This window comes from Myotis myotis, unplaced genomic scaffold (genome assembly GCF_014108235.1).
Source record: "Myotis myotis isolate mMyoMyo1 unplaced genomic scaffold, mMyoMyo1.p scaffold_m19_p_14, whole genome shotgun sequence".
Taxonomy (NCBI): Eukaryota; Metazoa; Chordata; class Mammalia; order Chiroptera; family Vespertilionidae; genus Myotis; species Myotis myotis.
The window spans coordinates 41522443-41550371 of NW_023416318.1; the positions used below are offsets into that span (position 1 = coordinate 41522443).

Below are 27929 nucleotides of genomic sequence, written 5' to 3' on the forward strand. Positions count from 1 at the left end.
CACTGTAGCTTTGTAGTAAGGTTTGAAATTGAATTCTTTGTTCTTTTTCAAATTGTGTTCTTTTTCAAAATTGTTTTAACTATTCTAGGTTCTTTGCATTTCCATATGGATTTCAGAGATGGTCAATTTCAAAAGCTTGCTGGGATTTTGAGTGTGTTGAATCCATAGGTCAACTTGGAGAAAATGACATCTTAGCATTATGTTCTCAGATCAATGAACATAGTATACCTCTCTGTTTATGTAGGTCTTATTTCATTGATCCCAGCAGTGTTTTGTAATTTTCATTGAAGAGATTTTGCACATCTTTTGGAGATCTATCACTAAATAGTTTATATTTTTTTGAGGCTAATGTAAGTGGCATTTTAAATTTCAACTTCCAACTGTTTATTGCTATTATGTAGAAACTAGAAGCCCAGGGTGCAAAATCGCACAGCCCTGCCCACCCACGCATGCCTTGCTGTGCCCGCCCGCCTGCTGCCCTGCCCACCTGCCAGCTGCCAGCCTTATTGCAATTGTAGCCTGTGGGCCGCGCTGCGTGAGCCGAAATTACACGAGACCCCAGACTCACCGAGTGAGGCGGGACCCCAGACCCCAGACCCACTGTGTGAAGCGGGACCCCAGACCTGCTGCACTGGCGAGACCCATCAATGCACCTCCTGGTGACCGGTTGTTTGGTCATTACCATGTTACGGCCACAGGCTTTTTATAGATATAGATATAGATATAGATATAGATAGAGATAGAGATAGATAGAGATAGAGATAGAGATAGAGATAGAGATAGAGATAGATATAGAGATAGATATATAGATATAGATATATAGATATATAGATATATAGATATATAGATATATAGATATATAGATATATAGATATATAGATATATAGATATATAGATATATAGATATATAGATATAGATACAGTCAATTTTAATATATTGATCTTGGATCCAACTGATCTCTCAGAGCACCCTATTTTTCCTGCCTTGTACTTACCATACTTGTCATTGAAATGTGCACTAAAGCAATGCCACAAGGGCTGGGGCCATTGCTATTTTGTTTAGCCAAACCTCTCAACATGCCCAATAAGTGGTAGGCACTCAATAAATGGTCTTAATGAGTGCTGGCATTTTCTTTAGCTACATACACACCCTTCCATTCAACCCTAGTTTTTGTGAACAAACTTGTATCTTGGGTATTTCTCTTCCATTAGAATGGTGGTTTGAAATTGTGTATTAAAATCTCCCCAGGTGATTCTAAAATATACTAATGCTTCAGACTCATGCCGGCCTATTGAAAGCCACCTCTCAGGGTGCAGGACACAGGCATTTTTATATTTTAAAAAAATACTTCTTGGTGATTCTGATGTGCATCCAGAGTTGTGAAACACAGGCATAGAAAAACAGGCTGCCTGCATTCAGCCAAGTTGTAAAATAAAAACATGGATGGGCTTACCCTGGAAGGTCCCGCAGGTGAGATATAAGGAAACTCACATGGGGCTCCCTGCTACCCAGCCTCCTCTGAGAGTTGCACCTTGGTTTCTCTCGCACTCTCTCCACTGCAATGGAACAGGAATAAAAGAAGGAAGCCAGACCAGAGTGGAAAGCATTTTCAAACTTTATTTACAACTGTCACAGTGACAAAAAGTAGTTTGGAAAAAAAAAAGCTAGTTTCTCCCTGAGCCTCAAAAAAGAACAGATAGAAGTTACAGGAGGTTCATCTTACAACAGGCATGTTTACTGAAATACTAGTTTGTTTGCTTTTAGTACGATCAGTTAGAAATACACACAAGATACTTAAAAAAAAAAAAAAAGAGGAGGCCAGACAGGAGCTCAGCCACTTGTCCAAGAGCGACTGGGTCCCCCCAACAGGCTCACCGCTGAGGGTCCTGACTTTAGCTGTCAGCCTCTGGCCTGCTCAGACTCCACATGGTCGTACAAAGGGGTCTAGCGACCAGCAAAAATAATAAACCACCCCCATAAACACACATATACACAACGTAGGTCTGTTATGCAGTTTACAAGCACGTTCCCATCACACGGACAGATGATACAGGGGAACACATTGGAGGGGGACATGAAACACAGGATTTTAAAAGGCAAGACCCCATCCACAAGGGAGGCACAGGATGAGAAATGCTGCTGTGAGGGAAGGAGAGTGGGAGGGAAGGGTCTCCGCAGCCAAAACCGGAGGAAAGGGAGAGCAAGAGAGAAACACCCCCAGTGCAGGCTGCAGGCTCTCCCACTTCCTCGAGGAGCTGGAAGAAGTTATTGCCATCGATCGGTGTGAGTAACACAAGCAGTCAACACAGAGGAAGGGAGCAGGGGCGGGGATGGGAGAGTGTCGGCTGCCCAGAACCAAACCCTGTTGATGTATCAACAGCACACCCTGTCCTCCTGCCCAACCTTCCCCAGAGCCACACTAACCTTGAGGTATTAAATACAACCTTCATGCAAGTCCAAACCCGGTCACCCTGGACTGACTGGACACCTGAGGGCTCACATGGGTGCCTCGCTGGGCAGAGTTCAGCCCCAGGGCTGCTCTTGAGCCCACCTCTTGGCAGCACGGTCTGCTCTGAGATAGAGATGAAGCGCATCCTGCACTGTGCAGCTCCTGGTGGTTCTGAACTATGATAAGAAGCTCTAAGTCCAAGGCTAACCTTCTCGGGTAACAGTGCCCTTGCAGGGGACAGGCGGGAGGTGGGGAGTGAGGAGGACACCGTTCCATGCTCCCTCGCCACGCCGTCCTCCCACCAGGAACGCCAGGGGAGAAGCCAGGGATCGCATGACACCCTTTAGTGTCAAACTCGATCCCCAGGCTGCTGCACAAGAGCCTCCTCACCCATCCAGTAATTCCCGGGCTTTGCCAGCTCTCGGGATGTACACTAACTTAGTCACCTCCCCAACAAGAAACAGAGTCTCCTGTGCTCTCCATGCAGCTCCCACCAGGAAAGCAGGCCACACGCCCACATGGGAGCGGGTACGCAACTGACTCTGGTGGCTGGAACCCACTGCAGGGCTGGGAGCCACCTGCGCCTCATGGCTGTGACCAGGGGCTGGGAGGGCATGGTAAGGAGAGAGAAGGGCCAGCCTGGGAGAGCCCACCCACTCGCTCTGGGCCTCTGCTCAGTCTGAGAGCAAGTGTGGAGGGGACCTTCATGTCCAAGTGTTCACATCAGTCCTCCGACAAGGGCAGGAAGAACTCTCACTACTCCCAGGGGCGGGCGGGACAAAAAGGATAAATAAGGGAAGAGAAGCTCAAAAGCACTGCCTCTTAAAAACAACCACTCCAGCTTACCGCAGGGATGTCAACCTGCCACAGCCAGGAGCAGAGGGGCCGTGGAGAAAGATGGGGGGCCTTTCCCTTTCTGAGCACCACCTCCGGCTGGCTTTGCAGGCAGCCAGGGTGCACTGCTCTCCTTTACCCGCCTCCCCTGTAACAGGCAACACACCTGAAACGAAAGCAAAGGCTGGCGAAGCTGGAGAGAGATGAAGACTTGGTTGTCTGATGCCCCAGCAGCAGAGAGAGGGCTCACTGAGAAGTAAGTACTTCCTGGCTGCACCTCTCTGCTCAGTGTTTTCCTTAAACCGTGCATTTGCTCTTTTGTCCCGTGTTTGTTTTCTTAGCCCAAATGTTCCTTGCTCGCTGTGTATGCCCCATTCCCCCCGCTGCCCCCCGCCCCGCAGAGCCCCCTGGAATCCCACCGCTGCCTCTAGGTGCTGAGTTCAGATACTGATCTCAAAAACCAAAGCTTCCCCACACCCCCAACCCCAGCTCGAAGCAGCTTCCTTTCTCAGAAGGTCTTGCAAAGTGCCCCAGAGGGCTCCAGGGTGCGACACAGTTCAAAAAAAAAAAAAAGAAAGAAAAGAAAGGGAAAGAAAACCAACTCAGTGATTCGCAGGAGCAAAACGGAAGCCTGGTCTGACGTTTCAGAATGATTGTGGCCCACTCTCTTCATCCATCACAATGGGAAAGAACACAGTTCAGGTACAGATGCTGTCTGGTGTGACCCGTGGGGAGTCGGTGGGAATCTACTGCTCCTTGTTCTCTGTCGCTGTCTCTTCACAGTTGTCCTGCTCATCCTCCTGGACCAAGAACTCCTCGGGGGGCCACCGCAGCTCCCCGCTCTCCACCTCCCCCTCTGTGGGTTCCACCACTATGGAGGGCAGGCGGTCCTTCAGTTTGCAGCAGCGGTCAAAGTCTGACGGGTCAGGGAAGATCTGAAATAAAAGCAGAGCGAGCGCCCGGTCACGTTCAGATCTAAAAAGTGCAACTCCTTTCCTTCATCTCACACCCGCGGGCAGGGCTGAGCACCTGCCGTGTGCCATGGACTGTGCTAAGCCGGGCTACAGCAGCCGGGAAGCGAATTCTGGGCAACGTGAGAAAGCATTCCTCAACTTGAAGCTGCAAGTTTTCAGGGCAGCACCACCGAGTCTAAAAGGTGGGGTAGCTCTGTTTGCACTATTTGTTTTATTTTATTTCTGATAAAATCATTCAAAGCCATGTCATCCTCAGTAAGCCACATCTCTGTTTGCAGCAAGCATTTTACTCTGGCAGTCTGACAGGTCTCATTCGGTAGCTCAGTTGGTCAGAGTGTCGCCCTGATACACCAAGGATATGGGTTCGATCCCGGTCAGGGCACATACAAGAATCAACCAATGAATGCATAAATAAGTGGAACAACAGATCAATGTTTCTCTCTCTCTCTCTCTCTCTCTCTCTCTCTCTCTCTCTCAAATCAATTTTTAAATTAAAAAAAAAATCCTCTCAGGATCATTTCTGACACCTTGTATGAGCCAGCTCCCAGGTGCTTTACATATATAATTTTGAACTAACATAGTCATACTGACAAACAGGTGTTCCTGGTACTACCTTAAAGAATCCCAGGCTTAGAGAAAGAGGCTGCCCAGGCCATGCAGCCTGGAAATGGGTGGTGGAAGGAGATTCAGACCCAGGTATGTTTGACTCCTGTGCCCGTGCCCCAGTACCACCCCCGCTCCTCCAATAAATGGGTCCTGATCTCCTTTCAACTGAATAGTCAAGGCCACATAAGGGTTGAGGTGTGGCTCCCAGCCACAGGCAGGCTGGGGACAAAATCCCAGGCTCCTTTTTCATGTGTGAACAATTCCTGGCTCCTTGATGGCTCTACACCTGAAAGAACTTACTTCTCTCTCCAGAGTTCCATCAACAAGGCTTTTAAAAAATGCCTACTGTGTGTCCTGCCCAAAAGTGGGAGAAACCTCAAACCAGACTATAAAATTGAGGCCTCTGTGTATTCCCTTTGCATACACTGCCCTGTGACTACAGCTGACCCAATTCTTTGCCCAGCAGTTTAAGTACTTAATCCGATGGGCTGCTGGTCCCTTGCCATTCACAGTCCTCGGTGACGCATCCCAGAGCTGGAGAGAGGAGCCTCTGTGGCCTCAGAATCACATGGCACCTTCAAGGCCATCTCTTCCCACCTCTCTATTTGATAGATGAGGAAACTGAGGCCCAGAGGGGTCAGGAGACTTGCTCGAGGTCACACAGCTCGTTAATAGCAAAAGAAAGGAAGGCAAAACCAGGACTGAGTAGAAACACACATCTGAAGAGATGCCTGGCTCAGATCCAGACAGGCCCACGGCAACAGACAGGTGTCTTCCATTCCCCAGAGGCAGAAATGCTCTCCTACAATCACAGGCCTTCCGTGATGCTATGAGGGTGCCCCATCTTCCTGCACCCCAACCCCAAGCAATGCTGTCCCAGTCAAGTCACCAACCACGTCACAGGTCACGCGGGGCTGCCGGGAGTCATGGGCCTCGCCGAAACCTCCCCAATCCCTGCAGACAAGTGATTATTAACCATTTATCCAATAAAGCCCTATTGCTGGGGATTAAGCCTTAAGCCAGCTGCACAACCAGGCATCATTAAAGACTTAACAAGCCTTATAAAAAGTACCTTAATGGCAGCCAGGAGGAAAACAAGGCAAGGGAGGGGCTGGGGGAGTGGGGCTGAAAGAAAGCACGGGGCAGGTTGACCCCACTGCTGGCTTTCTCCTCCTGGTGTGGCCAGCCCTACAATTCCGCCCTCAGACTGTGCTGTGCACACAGATCGCCGGTGCTGAGCCAGGAGAGGGTCAAGGGCCTCTCTGGGCCGCTCCTCACTTCTCTTCATGTGCAGCGGGAGCCTCTCCCTGTGTGTGATGACACAAATCTACGAAGCTTTCAGACATCACCTCCTTTCGGCCTCACCACCCCCAAGAGCAGTGAGACCTGAGGCTCTGAGGACCACGTGGAAGAGCCAGGATTCAAACCCAGATCTTCTGTTTTCAATGCCTGTACCTTCTGAAAAATGAATAGATGCCACTGGGTGAACATGTCAATTTTACAGACAGAAAACTAACCAGGGAGGGTGGGCAAGACTGTGGGTTTCAATGGCTCATTCGGCTGCCAGGGGCCCCATGATGACCCTCTGGGCAGCTGAGCTTCCCAGTCCAGGCAGTTGTTCTAAGTCTTTAGGACCCGAGAAAGAGCTGTGAAATATCAACAGATGGGTGCCTGGCCCAGACTCAGCACCCTACCTCTACCCTCTGACTGCAAGCCCAGGGCTGTGCCTGCCCTGTGACTCCCAGACGAAAGAGATGGCAGCCAGATTCTAACTGTGATCACCGTCTGAGCAAGAGTGACAGGGACAAGAAGTAAGAGGAGGAGGATAATAAGGGTGGAGAACATGGATGTTTGTTTTAAGCTGGAAGCAGGCCTTTAGCTAAAATAGGCAGGGGCGGGGTGGGGGTGTGTGTTAAAATAATGATGATGATGATGAGAAACATGCCAGGCTTATCTGCCAATCAGCCCTTGGTGACACATCCCAGATCAGATTCTCTGTCTTCACAATAGTCCTCTGAAGTAAGCAGCAGTGTGATCCCTATCCTATATAATAAAAGCCTAATATGCAAATCAACCGAACGGCAGAACAACTGGTGGCTATGACACACACTGATGACCAGAGGGCAGATGCTCAATGCAGGAGCTGCCCCCAGACTGCAGGCCCCAGGCCAGCCAAGGTAGATGCCAGCAGGGGCCCCGCCGGTTGCCCCACAGATTGGCCCTGATTGCCAGCCAGGCCTAGGGACCCTACCTGTGCATGAACTTCATGCACCAGGCCTCTAATATTATAGATACGGAAACTGAAGTACAGAGAGGGCAAGCGACTTCCTCAAGGCCATGGAGCTAGGAAGTGGCAGATCTGAGACCCAAACTCAGACCTCAAGGACTTCAAGTAATGTGTTCATTTGATAACACAGCATCCAGCCAAAGACCACCAGTTCTCATTATGTCCTTGACATCAGTTGTATAACCCCAGCCAAGTCCTCTCAATCACCTGTTCCTCAGTTTCTCCTTTTGAGAAGCAAAGTGACCTTCGTATCTCACTAGATGGGTACAAGTGCTTGGCAAATCCAAGTATAATAAAATGCTGTGAGGACACATGCTAAAGTCAAATTTGAATGTCCTTTGTGGAGCTGTTTCAACAGGACTCAGGTAAGTGTTCAATCTGCAAACAAGAGGCAGCCATACTAACGCAGCAATTAACATAACTCCACACAATGCCTTTCATACCAGCAGCTGCACAATTAAGTCTCTGACGTCCTTGGGGGAAGTCTGAGCAGTGAACTTCTGATACTGCTTAACTGCCAGAGAACTTTGCTCCCTGAATTGTTCAAAGCAGGCACCATTAAAAAAGCCAAACAAAAAAAAAACCATAAAACTTATTTTTTTTACAAAGCCTGTTAATTACATTTTTAAAAATCACTATAATAATCTAACCCTTCCATCAGAGATTTTATTAGTAGATAATACCAATTTATGGCTCTGGAGATTGTAGCTCTCTCCAAAGACAAACAAAAGGCACCCAGAAACCAACAGCTTCTCGTTTCCTTGCACACAGACAGAAAGCCTTGCGAGAGGAGGATCTCACCAGCGCACTCTTATCTCCGACAGCTGCTGAAGAGGCTGACCCTAAGGAGGTCAAGATTTTTCCACTAAGTCATGCTTTTTAATCATCTGGGCAGCAGAAAAATGAGAGGTTGCAACTGCTATTTGCCGGGGTGGGGAAGGCAGTGGAAAAAAGGACTCAAGTCAGCCTTGCCAAGCACATGACAGGTAGGGTTGAGGCAGCAGGCCAGCCCAGCATGCCGTTGGCCTGCAGGAACTGGCAGGGAATAAGGAGCTGCCCCATTCCAAAAAGAAACTGCTTCTGGTTAAACTGCTTACCCCAAAGCGCCCCTTCTCTCTGGACAAGGAAAAGAAAAAAAAACAAACAAAAAAAAGGCAGGAAGAGAACAACCAAAGAACTTGTTTGCATATATACATAACCCATGGACATAGACAATAGGGTGGTGAAGGCCTGGGGGCAGGGGGTGGGGGCAGGCTGTGGTTCTCTCAGTTCTGCCCTTTCCTCCCTCTGCCAGTGCTGGATTTCACAATCCAGCTGTTACACTCGGCTGTCTGTCGGGGCTGATGGTCTGGATTAAGCTAATAGACACCAAGTTCCCTCTTTCATAAATGAAGTGATGTGTTGAAGATCAAACATATCAAGAATACCCCGGGCCCCAGGTATCCGCTGTGTAGAAACAGCAGGCACGCACTCTGGGACAGCTTCAAGCGCACCAACATCTGAATTATAGGGGTGCCAGAAGATGAGAGAGAGCAAGATATTGAAAACCTATTTGAAGAAATAATGGCAGAAAACTTCCCCTACCTTGTGAAAGAAATAGACTTACAAGTCCAGGAAGCACAGAAAAACCCAAACAAAAGGAATCCAAAGAGGACCACACCAAGACACATCATAATTAAAATGCCAAGAGCAAAAGACAAAGAGAGAATCTTAAAAGCAGCAAGAGAAAGACAGTCAGTTACCTACAAGGGAGTACACATATGACTGTCAGCTGATTTCTCAACAGAAACTTTGCAGGCCAGAAGGGAGTGGCAAGAAATATTCAAAGTGATGAATGCCAAGAACCTACAACAAGATTACTTTATCCAGCAAAGCTATCATTCAGAATTGAAGGTCAGATAAAGAGCTTCACAGATAAGAAAAAGCTAAAGGAGTTCATCACCACCAAACCAGGATTATATGAAATGCTGAAAGGTATCCTTTAAGAAGAGGAAGAAAATGATAAAGATACAAACTATGAACAACAAATACACATCTATCAACAAGAAAATCTAAAAATCAAGTGAATAAATAATCTGATGAACAGAATAAACTGGTGAATATAATAGAATCAGGGGCATAGAAAAGGAGTGGACTGACTATTCTTGTGGGGGAAAGGGGTGTGGGGGATGCAGGAAGAGACTGAACAAAAATCATGCACCTATGGATGAGGACAGTGGGTGGGGGGTGGGGGCAGAGGGTGGGGTGGGAAGCCGGTGGAGGGGAGCTATGGGGGGAAAAAGAGGAACAACTGTAATAATCTGAACAATAAAGATTTAATTTAAAAAATAAAATAAGATAATAAAATAAAATAAAATAAATAAATAAACAGCAGGCACGCAAACGCAGTCCTGGTGAATTTTATGGGAGACACGTCTTCAGGGGCAACCTTTGCCAGGTGACCTCTGATGCCAAGAGGCCCTGACGTTTTGGGAACTCAAATGGGTTCACTCGAAAGGTCAAGGGAACTTCAGGCCCTTCCAGGAGGAAGACACAGCCGGTGAGATGTGGTCTGGAAGCCGGGACACTAGAATTTCTGGCTGTGTAGATCAGAACTTTCTGTGATCGTGGAAATGTTTCCTACCCGCGCTGCCCAACAGTAGCCACTAGTCACGTGTGACCACTGAGCGCTTGAAGCAAGGCTAAACATGTTCATTTTCTTTCATTTGTATTAACATACATGTATAGGATATATTTAAATATAATATAATTTAAATATAAATATTTAAATATAATATGTTTACACCTGTGGCAACTGCACTGGATGGCACAGACCTAAGCGTGTAAATAGGAGGACAGTGAAAGCAGGACTGTCCAGGGAAATTCGGGATGTTTGGCTGATGGACCAACACAGGCGGCCGCGCAGCAGAGGAGTCTGGGGTTGAGGGCGAGCCCTGGGGATGAGGAGTTAGTGGGCAGGCTTTTGGCTTAAGTAGAAAAGTTGCCAGTCAGCTCCCGTTTCAGCCATGGAGGGGACCTGAAAGGCAATACCAAGGCTCCAAAGGCCTGAAATTTGGGGGCCTAGCTATCAACTGTCTGCCTCGACGCCAGGTGATCTAAACCTGGCTGTCTCTGGGGTAGGGAGAGGAGAGAGATGTCTGGCACCTGGGATGGAAAATGTGAGTAATTCTGGTTGGACCAACCCTCCCCTGTGTGCTTGTGTGCGTCCCTCAGCCATCATCCCTGACAAGCAGCCTGAGCTGGCCACAAAGAGGGCGGAGGGTTCGGCCAAGAGCTGAGAGATGCTAACGGGGAAAGCGGACACCGGCAGGTAGAGGGGATGAAAGGTGGCTGACTGGACACAAAGGGCTAATTACCAGCTCTGCAAGCTGAGACCTCGGGAGCTCCTCTGTTGGGTGGGGGGAAAGGGGAGGTAGGGCAGAGGGCCCGAGATGAATAAGCAGGTAGCTCCCCAAAGAACTGAGAGGGATCTGCTTCTGTGTAAGCCTCTCCCCTCTCTGGTTCCAGCGAGGGAAAACGTCACCCTCCAACCTGCTGTTGGAAATGGCCGCCCCCACGGGAGCCTAAACACCTGGCTTTGACCTGGCCCCGAAAGCATACTGTCTCCATGACCATGGTCTCATCATTTTAACTTCTCTGAGCCTCAGCTGCCGCCTGCGTAAAATGAGGGGGGAATGTCCATGTTACAGTATCGTTGCAAGATTTCCATGAGGCTGCATGCTGAGCGCCATCATGGTCCCCGTCAGGCTCAAAGAAGTGGAGACCCATCCCCCAACCCTTCCTCTAAAACTGGGGTTAATGCTAATTCCCATTTTATGGGGCTTTGGAAAGACTGAAATACAGGGATATGTGAACATGTTCTGTAAACTTTAAATTCCTAACGATGGTTCTTAGTAGGTAAAATTGGGGTCTCCAGGGACCATTTAGAGCAGCGGCTCCCAACCTTTTTTTGGCCATGTCCCACCTAAGCATTTCTAAAATCCTGGTCCCCCCTCCCCTTGTGACATGTAATTCTTATTATTCAAAAAGTGAGCTCCTATTCACGCGGAGGAAGCCTAAGGGGCCATTAACTCGGTCTAAACAAACTTCCAAAGAACACGGCATCCATGAAAGAGAAAAACAAAAGAACCAAAGGACAGTGGAAGTACCGAGGAAGAAATCACTAAGAAATTGTTTAAAAAATAATAATATAAAGTGATATGAAAAAAAATAGCAAATAAATTTCAAAACATATAATAGAGAACCGAAATGCATAAATATGTCACAATATATATTTTATATGCTGTATATGAGGCCCCTAGAACCATAAGAAATGCAAAAAATTCACTGTTAAGAACTCATTCTCAAATTGCCCCCCCCCCTTAAAAGTCAAATTCCCTCCCCCCCACCCCACCCCCACCCCCCCGGGGAGCGGGGCCCACCTTGGGAACCACTGGTTTAGAGTGAGGGGCTGGGAAGTCACAGGAGCAAGTCAGCAGCACTCCTGGGCTTGTGCTCACAAGCTCTAGGCAAGGCTCTTGGGAGAAATGGTTTGACCCCATTGCTTCCCTCCCAGCGCCTGCTTTCCTAGGGCCTGGGTTCGCCAGCTGGGATGGAAGCCACTGCCTTGTCCAGATCCTGGTCTCTTGGTGGAAGTCCTAGAGCTGCAGGTCTTCGCATTCTGCGCCTCTCCCTCAGCCTACTGCATGGGTAAGTCAGGCCCTCCTGCCCCTCGGGTCCCCAGAGCCTTATTTCTCCTGGAGAACAACAATGTGTTGGCTCTGTGTGTTTATTCCTTCCTAGGAGGGGCTGGTTTATAACAATGGGCAGATCTCTACCAATATCCTGCTCTCCAAGGGCTGAATGAATGAGCAGCAGCAACTCATTAAAATGAAAAGTACACCCCGCTTTTCTGCCCCCTAACAATAAGTGAAGGCAAGAAATAAGTTCTTTGCCTCCTGCTATTTTATCGTCATCATCACCATCATTATTATTGACATTTTACTGACTTTTCAAAGTGAAATGTGGCTGGTAAGGACAGAAAAATTAGAGCAAAGGGGCGGAGTGGCTACTGCCTGCATTCAGGGAGGGAGGAACATTCCCCAGTTTCCATTTGGATGCAAGTCACCTCCTTCTCCATCCTTGAGACTCTCACCTCGCTCAGGTCTCTCCTGGACTGGGCTACGGAACAGCCACCTCTCCCTCTGCTACCCTGCTCTGGGGTTTCTAATCCCACAGGGGACTCCAACAGAGACTGGAGGCTAATAAAGATGCTGAGGCCTCGAGCCTTGACTTAAAAGAAAAGGAAATCCTCTGGGAAAACACCACCTTTCATAAACATCTCTCTCACACACACCCACCTGCAGGAGGAGAGTTCCACATCCCAGTTAATTAGCACTAATTGCTACCGATAACTCTCCGGGCCCAGCGAGCTGATGGGGCTTTTGGAATGTTCTCCAAGTTTTCCAGGGCAGTGAGAAAAGCCTGCAGTTACCTGGCCTAGGTGATTGAAAATACCCACATCCTATCAACTACACCACCATTGCCCTCTGGGAAGAAGACACGCCTCCCGGTCACTTCGGGCCTCTGCAGAATGACAGATCCCTTTCTCTGTCTTTCTCCTTTGGTGCTACCCAAATGTCCCACAGCCCCACCCCCATCTCTCGGAAAGCCCGGATTGATGTGGCTGCCATTTCCAACCATTCCTTCATTCTTCATTTTGGAGACAAACATCTTGAGACCTGGCCTGGTCCCACAGCCTTCCCATTGTTGTCTGGGGTTCCCTTCCTAACCCCTACCAAACCCACCCCTGTATGAGAACAACTCTTTCTAGTCCAGTGATGGCGAACCTATGACACTCATTTTTTTGGTTGATTTTTCTTTGTTAAATGGCATTTAAATATATAAAATAAATATCAAAATAAAAGTCTTTGTTTAACTATGGTTGCAAATATCAAAAAATTTCCATAGGTGACACGGCACCAGAGTTAAGTTAGGGTTTTTCAAAATGCTGACACGCCGAGCTCAAAAGGTTCGCCATCACTGTTCTAGTCTCTAGGACTTCGTTACCACCCTGCCCACGGCCTTCGCTCAGCCTCAGTCGGCACCGCCTCTGCAGCACATGACCTGGCCAGGCAGCCTGCTTTGGGCCGTACACTCTCCCGATTCTCATGACCCTGCTGAGATCCACCTGACCTGTCCAACCTCATCTTCCCTGTGCCCTCCTGGACTTGGAGTCATTCTAGGATTTCTCCAGCCTCCGGCAGCCTCCGGCAGCCTCCTGGCTTCGCCTGTCCATCTTAGGCTGCTGGATCCCCAGTCCACAGCTACACTCCCACCTTCCCACGATCTGTGAAACATCCCCACTGGGATGATATCCATCACCTCCAATCCATCTTGTCCCACACTGAGGTCATCAGCTGATTTCCGTGTCTTTAAGTTAAAGCTTTTTTTTCCCCTCCCAAGCAGGAAGCCTTGCTTCATCGTAGGTCCTGCAAAAGAGGCCTGGATATTTCAGTTGGTCCTAACTGCAGTATTGATGCTTAAAAAAACCCTGAAGTAAACAGGGCTATATTCCCAGTGGTCCACTCATCTCACGGAGGCCGTCCACACTCACAGGAAGGCGAAGGTCCTCCTGTCCTCTGGTCAGACATATTCTGTTCAGTTTAGAGCAGTGGTTCTCAAAGCTCAATTCCCATCGTTCTTTCAGAGAGGGAGTGTCCATGGAGTTACATATTTTCCTTAACAATACTAAGATGTTACTTGCCTTTTCTCCTGTGTTGACACTTGTACTAGTGGTATGAAAAACAATGGTAGGTGAAATTGCTGGCACCCTAGCAAGAATTAATGAATGCAGTGATATTAACTATACTTTGTAGTGATTATATTTTTCGCCATCTCCTGCTCACAATTAAAAAGAAAACTTAATGTTTGCAGTGGAGCAGAAATTTTATTAAATATTGACTCTTAAGTACATGTTGTTTTTTAAAATATTCTATGTGATGAAATGGAAAGTCAGCATAAAACACTTTTGCTGCATAGCAAAGCACAATGGTTGTCTCGAGGGGGAAAAGGCACTTATGTGATTGAGTTGCAAGCTGAACTAGCCACTTTTTCCACGGAACACTATTTTTACTTGAGAAAATGACCAGCAAACTATGGTTATCCAGACTTGATTATTTAGCAGACATGTTCTCAAAAATGAATAAAATGAGCCTCTCATTTCAAAGAAAATGACTGATGGTCTTTGTTACCAGTGATAAAAATTGAGCTTTCAAACAAAAATCAGAATTTTGGGAAACATGTATCAGCCACTGTATGCTTGACAGTTTCCTAATACTTGAAGAACTTCTGATGAAGCCAGTGGAGACATTAACAAATATGATTTTTTTTGACATTATATAATGAAATGTGTCAACATTTGGAAGGTCTTTAATGTTCATTTGTGAAGGTTTCAGATTCCACTTGGCCACTAACCTTTAAGAAACCATCACTTGTTGAGTCTAGGTGAAATATCAAAGAAAAACATATTAAAAGGCTATTACAATATTTCTTCTTTTTATAACTACATATTTGCATAAGCCAGATTTTCTTTATTTACTATAACAGATTGAGGCAGAAGCAGTTATGAGAATCCAGCTATCTTCTATTAAGGCAGACACCAAGCAAATTTACAAAAATGAGAAACAATGCTTTTCTTTTCACTAAACTTTTCTTATTTTGGAAAATAGATTTGTTTTTATGATAAACTTACTGATGTTAACATGTAATGGTTTTATTATTTTAAATGAATTAATAAATACAATTTTAAAAGACATAATCCACATATGACATAATCAGAATATATAACCCACATGAACAAATATCCATGGCGCCCGCAATCGTTTTCAGGAATGTAAACGGGACTGAGACCAGAGTGTGAGAGCTGTTGGCCTACAGAACCCCTAAGAGGAGGATCGCATAAGTCAGCGGTTCTCAACCTGTGGGTCGCGACCCCTTTGGCGGTTGAACGACCCTTTCACAGGGGTCGCCTAAGACCATCCTGCATATCAGACACTTACATGACGATTCATAACAGTAGCAACATTACAGTGACGAAGTAGCAACGAAAATAATTTTATGGTTGGGTCACAACATGAGGAACTGTATTTAAAGGGCCAGAAGGTGGAGAACCACTGGGTCAAGGTTGAAGGTCAATACATTTTAAAACTGGGAAAGATTTAAAGGGAACCTAAAAGCTGCCTTCATTGTCAGGAAGGCTGGCGTAAAGAAGAAAGCCGATGTTTTAACTCCAGGGCGGATCTCGGATCAGGATGGCGGATTTCACCTCCCTGTACAGTGTTCTAATCACAAAAGTGACACGATGCACCCGCCCCTAACGACAGAGGAACCAAGGCCCACAGAGCTGGCGGGTGCGAGTTGCCGGAGCTGACACAGACAGCGGCAAAGCCACGATTAGAGACCAGCTACCCAGATTCGTCGTCCATAATCCCACTGTGCTGGGAGCGTCTGAGCGCCACGGCGCTGGCAGCATCCAAAGAACACCTGCGTGACTCAACGCCATGCTGCCGTGTGCATCCCTCTATCCGATAGGAGACTGGCACCGTCGCCAAGGTGCCCTCCCACCCTGCGAGACTACAGTGCCACAGTTCTCGCTCTAAGAACACTGTACGCATCCAAAAGTTTGTGTGGGTCCCTCCTAAAAGAATTTTGAAAAACTGTGTCTCCTTTCATGTGTTTTTAAACCGACACCTAAAACTTCTGATAAATTATAAATCTTCACATTTTTAAAATAAAACTTTTAGGCCACTCTTTTCAATGCACTCAGTATGCCACAGCAATTTGATATCAACAATCGCCGATTTTTTAAAAAAATTCATAAACAAGCTCTTAAGTCAAATCTTATTCCTTTCTCCACTTGAAACTATATTTCCAGTCTACTTCTCTATAGGATTTTCCTTCATATATTTTTATATTTGAAAGTTTTAAGTCATTAGCTTTTCATACTTCACTGAAATAAAAAGATGTATTTGTGTATATAAAAACGACTTAAGGTTTTATGTCTCATAACCCTAAGGCTTATTAATTTAAAAAAATTCTGAATTGGCTTATTGCAGCTATTAGTATATAACTGATCAGTAAACATACCATAAATACTTATTAAGCACAATGATACATTATTTAGATTGGTTTCTTAATGTGATAGATAGGAAGATTTATGGAGCTTCCTAGACAGTAACATTTTGAATGATTCATTTATTTGATGCTGCCAGGGTTTCTATATCCTGGAGGAAAGCACCTTAAAATATTGGGGAGGGGGAGGGGCAGGTCCTTCTCTTATAAGGGGGAGGTGGGCAATTGTGATAGGAAAGGTAGGAAGAGAAAACTGACAAAGCCCGTCTCCAGGAAATGCAATTTTAGAAAAGCAACAGAAGGAAGTTGAAGATGTGGAAAATGATTTTCCAAAAATGCTCTCTGCTGTCATATCCCTTGGAAAGTTTCTGTGAACCCCAGGGGCAGCTGTCCTCCCGTTTTAACACTTTGTTAAAACATGAAGTAATATATACATAGAACATTCTATGTATTAAAAAGTAATCTGGCATGAAAACCTCCAATATTAGGATGCCAAGGAAAACAGCTAGGAAGGATCCTGACCTTCAACTGTTATATCCAAAGGGGCAAATGACCAAAGGAATACAGAATTCATCACGGAGGACTAGCTAATCTTTAAGAATGCTTCCAACCAAGAGGATCACATTCAACTCTTGAAGAAAAGAAATTCCTTCGTGGTAACAACAGTGATGTCAGCCTCAGGAAGTCTTTATTCCTCCCCGCCCAGCACACATATGGCTCAATTCTATTTCTACTTTACTCATTTTGTTTAAAAAATAAAACTATCTCTACCCAAATGGGAAGCTAGCATTACTTATTATAGGTAGCAACCATAAAGTTACACTGACATTTTTAAAGCTTGTCTGTGTGACACCTAAGTGAACTTTTTGAACCATCAGGAGTATGTGGACCCTGGACCATGGCCAAGGCTGCTTACTCACTGCGAAGCACCTGGAGCCTGCAGGGTTGGGCAGAAGGACCCTGAGACCTGGGCCCAAGGCTCCATTGTGTTCAGATCTACTTCTAAAAGCGCAGTCCATGCTTGACTTCAGGGAAGCAATATTTCTCAACCATGACCATTCATGAGCCAGGCCTGGAACCCCAGAAATACCAAGATGGCTCAGGGGACGGAGCGTCCATCTGTCCAACTTTCATGGGACGCCAGGCTGAGGCAACGTCACTGGTCCTCCTTAAGGTCACATGGCACTCGATGTCATTAATAGAATAAAGGCGATAAGTAGGGCCTGTACAAATATACATGTGTAATTTTGTCTACACACCCACTGTGGGACAAGAATATGATCACCAGCTAAGCAATTTTGCAATGCTGGCTAATTGCCTAACATCATCAACTGCTATCATCTCTGCTCAAAATAAGCAATTAACAAACTAGAGGAAGATGTACAACATCTCCTAACCACTTTAAAATAACCAAGCACCTTTCTGACTCAGTCCACAAAGCGCCTCCATTATTCCATCCCTACAGATTTGACACCCGTGAGCTCCTGTTTGCTAGAGCTTTCAATGCCGGGAGCTTCTATTTTGATAAACTCTTTGGTTTGTTTTCTGTTTTTAAGGTAATCAAGAGGCTTCATAATGTTGAATCTCTTTGAATCAGTAACTCCACTTCCAGGAATTTATTCCAAGGAAACGAATCAGACCTAAGCAGAGATTTACGTAAAATGAGGCTTGGAGCAGCGCTCTTTTTAAGAACAAAACATGCCACCACCTAATTTTCAGCGATAAGAAGTGGTTCATAACAAAATGAAATGCCATTTTACAAAGAAAACCAAATTACAGGAACACAGTCACCATGTTATAGTACGTGAACAAAAAGATTCAGTAGAGCAGAGACAGTATTATGTCAGTTTTTTAAAAATATAAATGCATATTAATATACTGGAAGGAAACATACCAACATGGTTCAGTAAATAAGAATATGGGTGTTCTTTTCGTCATACTTCTCTATAATTTTTCCTAAATTTCTAAAAGGAATGAAAACTACCTTTATAATAACACACACACACACACACACACACACACACACACACGCCCTTGGGAAGGCCAAGGATGCCTCTCAAATCCAGGATGGGCAAAGCAAGTATTTCCACTCTCCAAAGTAAAGACAGAAGGCGTACTATTAATCCTGCCTGGGGACAACTATTAAATTCAAGGTATTCTAGTAACAGAGACCAACCACCTCTGGACTGAGGTTTGTGAACACCCTCGTTGCTCAGGCCAATTCTACTTTGACGGAGAAACTCAGACCCTTCCTATCCATTGGCTCCAACAGAATTCCTGGTCGAGAAGCAAGTTGTTGCTGCTACTTCAGCTAAATGCTTGGGCGCCTCTTCTGTACAGTTTACTGAAAAGGAGCTTCTGACAGTGCAAGGGAATTAATTCCAGAGGGAGCGGCCGAGGGAGCTCCCAAATATCCCCTTGGTCAAAGTGCTAGAATCAGAGGTTCTCAACCTGTGGGTTGCGACCCCTTTGGGGGTCGAATGACCCTTTCACAGGGGTCGCCTAAGACCATCAGAAAACACATATATAATTACATATCGTTTTTGAGATTAATCACTATGCTTTAATTATGCTCAATTTGTAACAACGAAATTGGGGGTCACCACAACATGAGGAACTGTATTAAAGGGCCGCGGCCCTAGGAAGGTTGAGAACCACTGTGCTAGATGGACAGCAGCTGGAGAAACTTTTGGCTGATTTTTTTTTTTTTCTAAGACAGGTCTGTGCAAGAAGGGGCCCTCCCCGCCGAGGAGTGAAGCCACAGCCACAGGCTCTGATTTACTGATAAAGCCTCCTCCTGAGGTGGGCTCGGGGACAGGGGAAGGACAGGTGGCGAGGTGACAGGCAGCAGACGTGGCACGGGGCTGGCAGACTGGAAAGGAGTGAAGTCCCATCAGCTCTGAGCTCCGTGTGAATGAGGGCCTGTCTTCATACCCTCCGAGAATTATTTTAGGACTCGGGCCTGAGAGATCATTTCAGGACATTCACTAGACACCCAGGAATAGCTCTTGGCTCTAGTCATAAGATTCGCCACCCAAACTCATCCCTTTCCCTAATGGTGCAGTCCTCCTTTCTACCCAACTTGGGAGACGGGGCGACATAGAGAAAATGCTGATCCTACAAAAGTCTATGCCATGGGGTGGCCAAGGTAGAGGGATCGTCCTCGGTGCAGGAAAGGGAGGGAGGAGGGGTCCAGCCAGCCACTCAGCCCTCGGTAAGCAGCTATTGGAGGACACTGCGGGGAGCACCGCAGGAACAAAGCAGAGTCTAAGACGCAGACCCAGCTCCAGGCGTGATGAACACGCCAGCACTTGAGAGGCGTCAGGCCTAACACAGGCCCTTTGAGAGGAGGCCGGCTGTATGGTTCTAGTGTGCACCACGTTGGCTCGGAAAGTGAAGAGCGCTTGTTCTCTCCCTGGACGGGCTACAGACTCACTGTTGTGATCACAGTGTGTGTGCAGGGGGTTGGGAGGAGAGCTAGAGGGGAGGGGGGGTCCCCCATGGGAATAACTCTAGCCCTCTGCAGGCCCTCACCCAGGGGCATTCCAAACAGAGAACGCTATGTTTGTGTCCAGGCTTCGGGCCTAGGAAGGAAGGTGCTGGACCCCTCGTAGAAAGGGGGCTGGATCTGAACAGTGTGTGCTGACTCCAAAAGAAGCAGGCTGCAGACACAACGCCACCCAAAGCACCGGACTCCGTGGGCTCCTGCACCCTGTGGCCCTCACTGCCTGACTTGCATCACATGATTTTGATTTGTACCCAGGAGGGACTGGGGTGGAGGGGGACGGGACAGGAGACAGAAAACTCGCTGCAATTCCGGTAACATGTCGTGTCCATGGCTGGATGTCTCCTGCCAAGTGCTTTGGAATTTTAGCTTTGTGTCTCTCCAGGGATGACTGAGGCCTTTTAAGTCTGATGTTGTGAAAGACGATTTCCTGGTGACCATGAGACTTCCAAGGGGCTGCTCCGCAGAACGTGCGGGGTCCCACAGCTGGGGGTCACCCACGAGACACGGGGTGAGGAGGAGAAGGAAGCAGGTAGTTGAAAAGGTAATGCCCAGAACAGCCTCATGAGCAGGGGCTTGTGGGAGATGGAGGCAGGGATAGGAAGCAGGAACGTCTCTGAGAACTTAACTCAGAGAAGAAGCTCAACCCATCACGTATTTTAACACGTGCATTTAACAGGTGGGAAGGGCTCGGGGGAAGGCAGGCTCATGTAGATGTGAGTGAAGACAGCGTTTCTAACCGCTGCCTGACTTCAGTGACTAAACCGAGCCTGTTCCCTGCTGCTGATAAAGACTGAGGAACGGGGAGAAAGGAGCCAGTTATTGCTGGGCCAGGGAGCTAGAAGAGGCTGGGAATTCGGTCCAGGGAGAGGCAAGCTCGGCCAGCATAATGCTTTAGACCCGCCCTTATGCAGAGCTAGAACCGAGGCGCTCGGACTGCCAGGAGCAAATGGCAGGGCTGTGGCAAGAATAGGTCACCCCCACTGTCCCTCCTCCCTACCATATAAAACACCAGGATATCCCTCCCTCTAGTCTTGGGAAATGCAGGGGACGACGCAGGGAAGCTCTGAGCTCTGTGGATCACAGGGAGGGCATGGGCACGGGACATGGGGCAGGGTGGTGTGTGAAGACCTCACTCCTGGTTGACAGCACATCCTCCTGGCTTCCCTGAGAAGGAGAGCCGGCCGCCTGTGAGACTGGTGGATGGGCATCAGGTGGTAGGAGTACGTGACCAAGACCAGCAGAAGGAACACAAAGGGCCTCCGGTAAGGGACACGCGTACTAATCAGAGAGGAATTTAAAGAACCTAGGGAAGGATAAAGTCATCAGATCTTGGTCCAGATGCTTTAGAAGGGACTTAGCAAGGGAGTAAACCTGGAGAAGCTCAGCATGCTGTGCTGGGGCCCTTGGGTTGTGGCAGCATCCGTGTCCCCGGGCAAATGCTCAGGACCCCTCCCTATTCAGGACCCAGGCCAATCGTGGGCAACATGGAAGGCGACCCAATCAGAGAGGCATTCCAAAAGCCACATTCTTAGAGCCCCTGGAGCCAGAGCCGTGCAAAGCAGCACTGACCTGCCTCCCTGAATTAGGGAAAGGAAGAAGGACTTAGACGGCATAAATTCTACCCCAGGGCAGGACCCCAGGAGGCCCACAGATGCAGTGTGTGGGGGGGGGGGGGGAGGCGGGGGGGGGGGTACTTGCAGCCATCAGGGACATAAATGTCCTCAACGAGACCCTCCCCCTCAGCCCAGTGAGCTGGCTGCCACCCACTGCCATCCCAAAATGTACTCAGACTTTCTAGTAACCATTTACTCACCCAACTGGTGGGTGTTGTAATTCATGCCAAGAGAGTACACAGACATGAATTTCTCATATCGACTCTCTACATAAATGTTAAGACAAACCAAGGCACTGGCTCTGTCGATTTTTATACAATGCTCACAAAATAGCACTAACTTCCTGAGCACAAAAGATTGGGCTTGCATGAATCTTTCAGGGGATACAAAGGCATTTCTGTAAAGCTGTGACCGGCATGAGACTAAGGAGGACGTTTACAGGTCCTCAGGCAGAAGGGAGGCTGGCTAGCTTTAGAGTCTGGAGACTGGGTGTCGCTGAAACAACCAACATCGTCTCAGCGCCTGCTCTGTGGAGGCCCTGAGCCGGTGGGCACCTTGATTTGGGGAGGGGTGTAAGAAGGATGATGGCTGATGAGCACAAAGAGGGTAAGAAGTCATCCCCCTGCCCTCAGAGATCTGAGCAGGGAGAAGGTAAGGTGGGACCCATATCCTCAAAACCCAGTGTAGCATCATTTCAAAGCACCATGTGCCACAGGTGTTGAAAGAGGTCAGACCTGGGGCAGAGAAATCAGGACAGCTTCGTGCTCCTTAGGCCTGGAAGGTGGGAGAATGATTGACAAAGCCCCGTGTGCCTATTTACTTTATGACCTTGTTTCAAGGTCACATCACAAGCCTGAGATTCTATTTCATCTGCCAAGTCGGGATTGATGTCTCCTTCCCACTTTCAGTTCCTTGGAAAAGCAGGTCTCAGTGAAAAGCCGCGTACTATTATTACCCTCAGGCAGAATGCCAAGAACAGAGCTCTGAGGTCTTCCGCCCCCAGCTCGGAGCCCACAGCTCTGGCCAAGTGCAGTCCCAGCCAATCTCCAGAGCGCTGGTGGGAATGTGTTTAATGGGAAGGCACTAGCTTTGAGCGAGCCCCGAGAATACCCATCATAAAGCCATTGTCAAGCCGGCACTCTGCAGAGCCCCGCACCTGACCTCCATGGGGCACACCAGGGGGTATCTGGAGATGCAACAAAATTCAATCAGAGATGGTGGTGCCTTCTCAAAGTCCTAATTTTCTTTCAAGGCCAGCCCCAGTTTGACCTCAATCCAAGCCTTCTCATTACCACCCAGACCTGGACTGACCATGGCTTCTGCATCGCTCCACCAGCCTGCCTGTGTTCCCGTTGTTATGTACCTGCTAGCTTCCACCATAAGCCCTGAGCCCGCTCTGTGCAGGTGCCCAGCACAGCACCTTACACTTACCAAGTGGCCACTAAATGTTGCTTGGTTAAAGATGACAAGCTTTCTCTTCACCAGGCAACCAGAAGACCTTTCTGAAATTTTGTGAAACTTTCAAAGAGTGCTTTGAAGTTCCAGAAAAGATATTTTGGAACTGGACAGTAGTCCCCACCCCAGCAGCAGGGACAAGTTTCCTGCGGGGCTGTGAGAACTGGATGGTGGCCCTCAGTCCAGCACCATAGGGCAGAGTTGAGGGCCCGTTCTTCAGGCAGCGCCAAGACATTTCAGGAGCCCAGAGGTGATTTGATTTTCATTCTGCCGTTGCGACCCCAACTCAGCCGTCCTCACCCCGTGTTGCAGCCCTGTCCTCCATCGTCACCTGCTCTCTCCCTCAGACCCAGCACGGCAGCCTGAGAAAAGTGCCCTGTAGGACCTGGCCCTTCATCCTGGGGCAATTCAAACGGAGAATATAAAAAGCACACACCACACATACCGACGGCTGCGTTTGGAAAGGTCCTGTGATGGAAATCTAAAACTCAGAACTGAAAGAAAATCTCACCTGTAACCACAAAGAGATTCAGTCTGATTCAGTGGCTTGGAAACTGGTGTTTGAAAACACCCCAGCTGGTGAGCCAGGAAACTTCTGCCCTCCCACAGGCTGTGGGGCCAATTGTCTCGCTCAAACCCACTCTGGGTGGAGAGGATATAAAACCCCAGGAAAGGGTATTCCCCTCTCCCCCCCACAACCCCTCGGGCCACCTGAATATTTATTTCCAGGGAGAAAAAGTGGGTAGACCACACTGACAAAACAAAGGGGTCTTCTTGAACCTCCCCAGCATGCCTGTGGGTGACTCCGCTGTCAGCTGTCAATCTCCTTTACCCAACCTTAGCTTTCACCAAGGCAGGCTTTGATCACCCTCCCTCCACTGCACCCACCTGGCTTTCTATTTGTTTATTCCTTTACTAAATAAATGCCCTTGGGATGGTGCTAAGGAATGGTTAGCCAGAGCAAGCCTGGAACCTGGCCAAGAACCAACTCGAGATACAAACACATGATCCATCAGAAGAGCAAGGCTTTGTAGTTCCAGACTCAAGTCACCTACTCAGTCTGAGCCTGTTTCCTCATCCATAAAACCAGAATTCCCCCCTCAGGGCTGTGGTCAAGAGGGAATGAGGCACTGGCGGGGTAGTTCAGTTGATTAGAGTGTCATCCCCATACACCAAGGTTTCGGGTTCGATCTCCAGTCAAGGCACACACAAGAAATAACCATGGATACATAAATAAGTGGAACAACAAATCAATGTTTCTCTCTCTCCTTTTTAATCTCACTATCATCTGTACAGTGCATGGCCCATAGCAGACATACAGCTAGTATCTGCTGAATGGGCCCATCACCCACCCCACCCCCCATATTTCTTCCCCAGTCCAGCTACCCACACAATTTCCCTAGCCCTGAGGTCTTTCCTTAAAAACAGACTCCTAATGTAATAACTTAGGTGCTCTCCTCGGAAATCTGCCCCACAGGTAACCACAGGGGTCCCAATGCCGCTGTCAGCGAGTGGAGGAGCAACATGGCAGGTCAGAAAGAGCGTTGTGCTGAGAATCCAAAGCTCTACCTTAGGCCACATTTTTGGTCCTTTATGTATTTTAAATCCACCACACAGGACAATTTCTAAGCTAGATCCCAGCAATGGCCCCTGAGATAGCCTCTGGCTGGGGAAAGCTCTCTTCAATTCTAAATAGTTTGAACATTAACTCTGTTGGAATCAGTTGGTCAACCATCGTCCTGCGGAAGAAAGCAGCCTTTGACACAGCTATTCCTCCACCACACCACCCTTCCCCATTAGCTGCCCCTCAGAGCAATGTTCCCACTGCCCAAGGCCAGGCTGGGAGGGGAAGTTCTGCCCGAACTGACTGCGCAAATTACTTCCTCCACAGCCGCCAGGATGACTAATTAATAGCATCAGCTCATGTTTGCTGAATCCTTACTGTGTCCCAGGTTCTATGTGTGCCTTATACACATCCTATCATCATGGTGAATCTTTACCACAATTCTATGAGATAAAGAATATTGTTGCCCCATTTTACAGACAAAGAAACTAAGGCTTATTGGCAGTAGGGGACTTTCCCAAGGTCACACAGCTCTTAGTGGCAGTGGGATGCAGAATCAAGTCTGCCACCAGGCCCAGCAAAAGCTACTAGGCTCTGCAGAGCTAGAAGGAACCCAATACTGAACTCACCTGATAGGAAAGGCCATCCTTTCGGGGGTTGAGGCCAATCTCCTCCATGGATGGGGTGCTCATCATCACCTCAGTCATCTCGGCCGATCTCAGATAGTCAGGGCTGCCAAGAAACCCAGACCAAAAGTCAACAAACACACACTTTCACATTCCTCCTCTTGGTGCAGTCTGCTGCTAGATCAAGGGAGTGTCCGGAGGCAGGATGAGAGGTGTTCAAAACAAAACTCACAGAAAAACAAGCTCACACCCCGAGGAAGTGCCTACAAGGCCAGAGCATGGGGCTCTCAACCTTGATCAACAAAGCCCATTGTCTGAAAACCTCTCTGGCAAACCTCCTCTTCCCTCCTCTCCGGTACTAACTAGTCTCCACTGGCTCAGAGGGACTGGGTTTTCTTTTAAGTGACAGAACTAGAAAAAAAACAAAACAGTAGGTAGCTGAGCACATCTGTCTATATGAAAACCAATTCAACCCTTCTCCTGGGGAAAGGCATATTAGAGTTACATAATAATAACAGGTCAACCTCAGGGAAACCAAGTCCAATAATACTGCCTTCCTAAATCTCTCTCTGGTGTTGCTTTTTCCCCCCCAAAAAATGTCCCACTTAAAGCCCCAAGGGGTCAGCTTTCTGCAAGCTTCACATCTGCCATCCAACCCCCTTCTCTAGCCACAGCCACAGCAGCTGCAAGCTCACAGCTTGAAAAACATCCCTGTATTTTTTTTTAAAAAAGCCTTAAGGATGCCCGGACTCTGATCGCAAAGGAAATTTCCAGAGGGGCCAAGCTGGCCCACCAACGGCAGACATGTAAAGTGCTTTGTACTCTGTAAGCAGGATACAAACATTCCATTATCCTCACACAAGCCACGGGCACACACAGGGGCCCGAAAGCAGAGTGCCAAATGGTACCAAAGTCAATGTACTTACTACACAATACCCAATATTTTCATGCCTTTACACATAGTTTTAAAAAATCATTAAAAATGGAACGGGCTGTAGAGAGATTCTGTCTAAGGAAACAGGGGTACCAGATGCTTCTTCATTTTATGGATACTATAGAATAGCAATGACATTGGATTTGAGAACAGACACAGTAGGTTCTGGTCCAATCTCTGCCACTCAAAAGCTGTGTGATCTTGAACAAGTCATATGACTTCTCTGAGCCACAGGCGCCCTGTGTTTCTGTTACCAGGATGCTAATAATGCATATCTCACAGTTATGCTGAAGAGTTCATCTGGGTTGGGGGTGGGAAGCGCTCATCAACTATAAAATAACCCCAAATCTTCATGTCTCCGGGGATAAGAACCCCGATGAGCTCTAAGGGGTTAGAGCCTTGGCAAGTTTTAGTGGCCACGGGCACAAAGCCTCCAATAGCCTTCAGTCTCACCCATATGACACCTGGCTGCTGACACCCACGGAGGTGGTAGGGAAGGGGAGCCCCGAAGGAGAGGGGTCTAAGAGAAGATGCTGGGATTGGGGGCAAGTTTTGGGTCAGGAGCGGGAACTGCAAAGGCATTTTCCTCCTGGGTCATGGAAAGACTGCCGCCGGACAACCCCACCACCACCCCACCCCTCACCTCCCCCCCCCCCACCCCCTCCCCGGTCCCCAAAGAACTCGGCCAGAAGAGCGAGAGCGCACAGGGCTCTCTCCAGGCTCTTCGTCTGGCGTAGGGGCGCTCGCTCCTCGCGCCGGCCGGGAAAGTTGAAGTCAGAAGCATGAACTTTCTGGAGGTGCCTGGGCTGAGCAGGAACGCGCCGAGCTGGTCTGCCGTCCGGGCTCTCTGCGCCTGCACCTGAGAGCGCGCTCCGCAGCCGCCAGCGCTCGCACCCCGGCCGCTCCTCCTCTTCCCCGGAGCAGGAAGGAAGGAAGCAGCAGCCGGCGCAAGTCCCAGCGGCCTGGGGCCTCGCTCCGCAATGTGCGCATCCCTTCCAGCCCAATCCCAGGTCCAGTGCAAACCTCCGCTGCCCCCTGCCCGGCCCTGGCTCCTTCTAACCGGGCCGGGGCGGGCGCCTCCTCCCCAGCCAAGCCCCCACAAAAGCGCGTCGGTTTTTAAGGGCTATGGAGAGGGAAGGGGTCGGGAAGGTGCAGCGTGCGCTCGAGCTGCTGCTTGGGGCTTCAGACAGGTTACGTTTTCCCCCCACCCCTCCGAGACGGGAGAGCGTTTCCCCGCACCGCACCGAGCTCTGCAAACGCCGCCTGCACCAGCTCAGCCCCGCTGCCGCCGGCCTCGACGCTAAGACTTGAAAGCAAACAAAAAGAAAAAGGGGAGGGGCTCGAGAAGAGCAGCAGCCCCCAGAACAGGGCAAGGCTCCTGCAGCCCTCCCCACAGGGAGTTTTATTAGCAGGGTTCAGACGTGACCCCTGGTTCTCCCCCCACCCCATCACCAGCATGTATACACCTTCCCAGACGCCCCTTAAGAGAGGGCTTTGAGTTCACTTCCTTTGTCTCTATGCTCTCAGCACCACCTCCCCCCACCCCCATCTTTGCAACCTTGACGTTGACTCCTGCACGGGCTTGGGCGGTGGGTTAGTGCCACGCCGCCGGCTCCACTCGCACCCGAGCTGGCACGAGTAGGCGCCCGGACCCCGTAACCACGGCCGCGAGATGGATGCCCGCCGAGGGCGCAGGATACTCACCAATGAATGGGGAAATATACAGACATGAAGTCCTAGGGGAGGTTGACCCACGCCCTTGTGATTTAAAAAACGGTCACTGCGTCCCGAGTAAGGATGGCACGGGCGCAGACAGGCCCGGCAGGCGGGGGCAGGCGGGGAGCAGGCGGCGGAGTGCGGGCACTGGGCGTCCGCGGTCCGTCTTCCGGAGACAGCCCCACTGCCAGCTGCCTCGGCAAAGCAGACGGAGCTCAGGATTCTCCACTGAGCTCGCGGCCCCACAAAGA

The 27929-nt window shown here is 48.6% G+C and overlaps 1 protein-coding gene across 1 annotated transcript; it reads right to left on the minus strand.

Annotated features, from left to right (window-relative positions):
- Positions 1 to 1598: 1598 nt before the first annotated feature.
- LBH (LBH regulator of WNT signaling pathway) lies at positions 1599 to 27929 on the minus strand. Its single transcript, XM_036334979.1, has 3 exons — positions 27667 to 27929; positions 25032 to 25134; positions 1599 to 4219 (listed from the first exon to the last, which is right to left on the minus strand). Exons 1-3 carry the CDS (start codon positions 27690 to 27692, stop codon positions 4031 to 4033), a joined length of 318 nt encoding a protein of 105 aa, XP_036190872.1. The 5' UTR covers positions 27693 to 27929; the 3' UTR covers positions 1599 to 4030.

Excerpts from the sequence above, each read along its gene's own strand:
- LBH (XM_036334979.1), bottom strand. The coding sequence starts at position 27,692 with ATGTCTGTATATTTCCCCATTCATTG. Across the intron at positions 25,135-27,666 it reads GTATATTTCCCCATTCATTG|CCCTGACTATCTGAGATCGG; the intron begins GTGAGTATCCTG and ends GTTTCTTGGCAG. Across the intron at positions 4,220-25,031 it reads AGGATGGCCTTTCCTATCAG|ATCTTCCCTGACCCGTCAGA; the intron begins GTGAGTTCAGTA and ends CTTTTATTTCAG.